At 41.7% G+C, this 5,975-nt stretch overlaps 1 protein-coding gene across 1 annotated transcript in view; it reads right to left on the bottom strand.

Annotated features, from left to right (window-relative positions):
* Nucleotides 1–388: 388 nt before the first annotated feature.
* Nucleotides 389–5,975, bottom strand: part of SCG5 (secretogranin V) — a 73,272-nt gene continuing 67,685 nt past the window's right edge. The window contains exon 5 of the mRNA XM_004380597.2: nt 389–1,906. Coding sequence (XP_004380654.1) covers nt 1,811–1,906 — 96 coding nt within the window. The 3' untranslated portion in view covers nt 389–1,810. The remainder of the gene's footprint in view (nt 1,907–5,975) is intronic.

Below are 5,975 nucleotides of genomic sequence, written 5' to 3' on the forward strand. Positions count from 1 at the left end.
GACACCCTTCTAACTTGAAACTGAAGCCACTCCCAGAGATAACCTTTCACTCAAATAATAGACAGGCTTATAAAATAAACAATAACACCCATGAGGAAAGTGCTCCTTAGAACAGTCATCTATATGAGACCAAAAGGGAAACATCTGCCCAAAAGCAAAGATGAGAAGGCAGAAAGGAGAGGAAAACTGGACGAATGGAAACGCGCAATCAGGGTAGTAACAGACAGAGTGATGACACATTGCGGGAATTGCAACCAATGTCATAAAACAATTTGTACATAAACTATAGACTAGGAAACTAACCTGCTCTATAAACCTTTAGCTAAAGCACAATAAAATACTCTGAAAAAAAAATAATACCAGCCCCCATTTACTTCACAGCATAATTGTTAGGATCAGATACGATCACATGTGAAGGTACTCTATTAAACAAAGGCATTGCTTTTATAAGGCTGTAAATAAAAAACTTCACACACTAATGCTTGCACAAACATTTATTAAGATACAGTCCAGAACATGGCTGAGGAACTGGAAATACGAAGGAGAAAAAAGATCTCAGAGCAGCCCAAATCAGCATCACAGTCCTCATCAAAGAGCCTACTTCAGGCCGCTCCCTGGAGTCTGCTGTTATTCTTTATGTGACTCTAAGACGTTTGGTTATCTAGGCTCTGCTGTGACACAGAAGGCAAAAATTAGGAAGAGAAATGCCATAAGCAGGCACACTGCGAGCAGAAAGTGTACAGCAATGGAGAAAAAGAAAGCACTAAAAAGAACATGTCAATCTGGGACTGTTTACCATCTGTAACCCCTAGGCCTTCAGAGTCCATGATGAAAACCAAATGGACTGCTCTCTGCTCTCACGGATGCCGGCCTCCAAGTGCTCAGGAGGGTCTATGCCCATCAGATCATCAAGGTCCCTCACTCATATGCGCAAACAACGACTACTTAGAGAATGGAGCAGTGAATTGTGGTACCTTCAGACAATGGAATACTACTCAGCAATGAAAAGGAATGAGCCATTGCTAAGCAGAAAAACCTCAACATCATGAAACAAACATCCAGATGCAAAAGAGTTCGTGTGTAGGATTTTGCCTTTGTATGAAATTCTAAACCAGGCAAAACTAACTTAGGGTGGTCACAAAAATCAGAAAGTAGTTCATTCTTGGGGACAGGCAGGGACTGACAGAAAGGGGGCATGGAAGAACCTTCTGAGGTGATGTAAATGTTCTCCACTTTGTTTGGGGTGGTGGTTACACAGGTGTATACAACTGTCGAAAAGTTATCAAATCGAATAGTTAAGACCCATGCATAATATTGTATATCAATCGTTAAAAACCAATTGAAAATTATTTTTTAAAAAGATACAGTCCAGTGAACCAGGTCAGCTCTTCCTGTGAGTACAGTATCATTTACTGGTGTGCAATAACACCCAAGGGCCAGATGAACTAGATAATCAAAATCAAATGCTGTTTACAAAATTGGCCGAAAGAGTACAGCCCAAAACACGATTTTAAGCTGCAACGTATCTGAGGACATGTCACAGTCCTGCTTTTTATTGTTGTTGACATATGTATTTTCATTTTAAAGTTCATTGCAGGTCCACACACATGCAAAAGTTTTTTTTATTCCATTTTGGCAGAAAGCAGAGCCATCAAAATCAATGACAATGCAATATCAGAAATACAGCTGCTTTTCACCCCTTATCATCTACATAACGAACATGCCGCCATTCCCAGGGGCTTTCAGAGCACATGCACATAAACAACACTGAGCCTCATGGGCAGACTGGGCTTTGTCCAGCATCTTCACTTTACTCTGGGTCCTTATCCTCATCGGAAAAGTGAGGAACCGACTTCTTTGCGACAACATTGTCCAATCTCTGTCCTTGCAGATACGGATTGACACTCTGGGGGAAAAAAAAAAAAGTTTGATATTACATGTCACCCTCAGATACAGGTACCCCACAAAAGAAGTGAAAGAGAATTGTTTCTGGATTACAGGGTTACAAGGTTAATGGGGTACCTGAAAACCAAAAAACCCAAACTCATTGCTGTCGAGTCGATTCCGACTCATAGCGACCCTATAGAACAGAGTAGAACTGCCCCGTAGGGTTTCCAAGGAGCAGCTGGTGGATTCAAACTGCCAGCCTTCTGGTTAGCAGCGCTAGCTCTTAACCACTGCGCCACCACGGGTCCAGTGGGGTACCTACCGCCTACTAAACAATTACCCCAGTGCATTTACCAATATCTTAGTGGCTTGAGAAACATCGTCTGACAAATAGATGTGTCTAATTGTGTCTGCCACACAACTAGAGAGTTCCTGTTATATCAGATGTAATGTTTTCTGTTTTTGGGTTTTTTTTTTTTTTTTGGTGCAAAGATTTGGGGTGAACCAGGTAATAAGCTCTTGCTATTAACTTAGATACTAATCTCTTTTGTGAAGGAGAAATCCTACTTTATGGGTCTGTTTAGGTGAGACAGGAAATCTGAAGTTCATTAAATTATTTTACAAGAAGAATGTTCTACAGATGACACAGAAGGGCCACGTGGGAATTAGCATCTGAAGACTGATCACAGATCATCCTGTTGCTGTGATTGAGTCCTGCATGCCAGTCGTTTGCTAATAACAGCATTCAACGGGGACTGTAGCGATCATTTCCATCTTCCCTCAGTCAAATCCAAAAGCTATAGAAAAGAAGGAAGTTATCCGGAAGGCTCCTTTATTTTTGACTCAAGTCTCCATACTCTGAAATCTCTTTCATCTGCCATTATTCTGAGTGAATCAAGATTTTTTTCATTCCTTCTCTAATACATATCTCTTCTTTGAGGTTTGGATTGGAACTAGTAACTGGAACTTTACAACGTAGTCTTTAGCAAGCAGGAAAAAATTTCAAAACTTTTGGAAGGTATCTGTTTATTAAAGATGACTTCCAATAACTCAACAAAAATATAAGAAAGAAGCTGTATTTACAAATGATTAGCTATCCAGTGGCACGCCAAGTCCCCATGAACACATGGAGACAGTTCATAGGTGGATCCTACTTGCCTCGAAGAGGGAACTCACATTCTCCAAAACAGAAGGAACAGAACCTGCGTTTAGTATCTGTAAATGCCCTTCTGTACTCTGACAGGTAAAAGCATAAGTCATGAAAGGCTCAACTCACTCTGCAAAACTAAGTTGCATCATAAACAAGTGAAGAGTTCATTACACGGTGTGAAATGCCTCGTATCTTTGAAAGGCGGCGTGTCACAGGAAGACAGTATCTTGCTGGAAGTAATCTTTACAAGATTTAGGAAAACAAAAAATCCTTTTCTAGTGGGGACTGTCAACAAGAGCAGCCTGCCTACCCCCATGGAATCGTATCAGAACCTCTGGGCAGGTGGAACAAGTGTGGACTGAAAAAGTATATTCAATATCATAAATATTTTTACTGATTTTTAGTAATCATATTTATTCTGAAATTTCAAATGTATTTAAAGAGGATATGAGATTTTCATGTTTATCAAGTGTGGGATTAAAAGGCTGGTAAGTGTTTAATAAGATCATTGTTGCTGTTTGTTAGCTGTTGCTGAGTTGGCCCATGTGGACCCCATGCACAGAGCATGGGGTCCTGTGCCATCCCCTGTGACCGGTGCAGATTAAATCATTGTGATCCGGAGGGTTTTAATGGTTGATTTTTGGAAATAGATTTCCAGATCTTTCTTCCCAATCTATCTTAGTCTGGAAACTGCTGAAACCTGTTCAGCATCACAGCAACACACAAGTCTCCACTGACAGAGTGGTGGTAGGTGTGCATGAGATGCGTTGGTCAAGAATCGAACCCGGGCCTCTCGCATGGAAGGCGAGAATTCTACCCCTGAATCATCACTGCCCCCATAATAGGTAAATGGTAGATCTTAAATGCTAACAAGATACTTCTCAAGAGTTAAAAGTTTGCATAGTCACCGTAAAAAGTTTTGACCATTAATTCATGAAGCAACCAGGAAGTCAATTGGATTTGAATAAGTATAGAAAGTCACATAAAACCTGGGGCTCTGTTGTAACTCTGAGGAGAATCCCCCTTGGTAAGGGCCTTTCATGGGAGAATTTCATATTCTTCTTTCTACCCAGACCCATAAATTCTAAAGGTTGGAGGAGAGGGGAAGTAAATTAAGGAGGAAAAAAAGGGGCAAACAGCTGAACCTTTTTGATAAATGTTTAACAACCGATTTTGAATCTAACACTTAAGAGTTATGATAATAAGGGTTGTAATTATCCTCTGAAGAACTCAAGGCACTTATATTTTTATCTTCTCACTTGTGTCAGAGACCGGTTAGGTTACACAGAGAACATTCTTCCCATTTCACAACTGTAGAAATAAAAATACAGAGGCTTTGGATCAAACTGTTTATCCACAGTAGAGCCAAGGGCAGCCCGCAGGTACAATGCAAAAGACCATGGATTTTCATCTGGAAGAACCATTGGGATTGGATCCTTGCTTTTGAATGTCCTCTGAAAACCCGGATAAGATGCTGAACTTTGTTGGAGGAAGCCTGGATTTTTTTAACAACAGAAAATCTGTAATTTCTTTATTTTGATTCATGGACTGGAGGTGGGTGGTGAAGGTCGCCAGTCAAGACAGAAACACCATCTGAGCCATAACAATGGGGGAAGCAACTCTTTCTCTCCATCAAGTTCGAGAGGCCCATGGTTGATGGCAAGAGCATGGGTCTTTGTAGATGCTTGAGAAAAGGAAGAACTTGATACCTCTGGGTCAAAGGGACCCCTGTTTTCATAAATTTTAAAACCTTTCCTATGTGGAGGAAGTTGAAGCTGAGTTAAAACCCTTTAAAACATGTATCTTCACCAGAATTCCGAGTCTTGGTAAATTGTGACCCACAGTCATTCAGTGAGTCTGGCAGAAGGGATGGCGGGCCAGGAAGTAGAGACAATTAGAGCTTATTCATTTCGGGTCAGTCATTGGTCTTATTTGGAAATGGGCTTGCTGTGCCATGGGGAGATATTCAGGCTGTTCTACTGGTAAATTGTGTGTATTCTGAGCTCCTAGGATCGAAGTTCTTGATGTTCTCTCAAGACCACATCACACTCTTCAGACCCTTCCTGCTACTGGAAGCTGTAATCACCCAAGAAAAACCCCTAATAGCCCTGCTAACTCTCCCAAAGAAGATCTGTTTCCAGAAGTCAAAATGTTCTCCTTCTTGCATCGAAAACTAGCTGTGGGTCATCTGGGTTTTGTGAAGCAGCAAAGGGGCCTGGAACCCTCTGCTGTGGGGACATGAAGATTAATGCTGAGGCTGGAAAATCTACACCTCTTAAACACTTTCTGACTGGATTAGGAAAAGCTATTCAGAATGACCACAATGACCTCAGTCCAGCTTCCCAAATGTGGCCAGGATCCAGGCACTTGTTATTTGGAATAAACAGTCAGTGGCCTTTGGTATATGGTTTCCTGTTTGTATGTTTTAACTAAAATGGTCACCACCCATAGCACTTTGCCGTGTGATTGTTAACTGCTCTCAAACCGCCCTCTGACTCATGGTGACCCCACGTACAACAGGATCGGACCATGATGGTCGATGGGGTTTTCATTGGCTGATTTTCAGAAGAAGATCACCAGGCTTTTCTTCCTAGACCGTCTTAGTCTGGAAGTTCTGCTGAAGTCTGTTCAGCATCATAACAACATGCAAGCCTCCACTGACAGCCGGTTGGCGGCCATACATGAGGTGCATCGGCTGGGAATCGAAGCCAGGTTTCCCAACCGAAAGATGAGAATTTTACCACTGAACCACCATTGCCCCCTTGCCAAGTAACAGCTGGGCTTTTATTTCTTCCTCTATTTGAACAGAAAATGATGATGACAAGTGGCCAGGCCCTTCTGTCAAGTAAGGTACTGACGGATTAGCAGAATGGACATCGATCATTTGTTAAGGCTCAGCGCCATGAAGTGCACCAGGAACCCAAAGCAAATTCAACAG

This window comes from Trichechus manatus, unplaced genomic scaffold (genome assembly GCF_000243295.1).
Source record: "Trichechus manatus latirostris isolate Lorelei unplaced genomic scaffold, TriManLat1.0 scaffold00076, whole genome shotgun sequence".
Classification (NCBI taxonomy): Eukaryota; Metazoa; Chordata; class Mammalia; order Sirenia; family Trichechidae; genus Trichechus; species Trichechus manatus.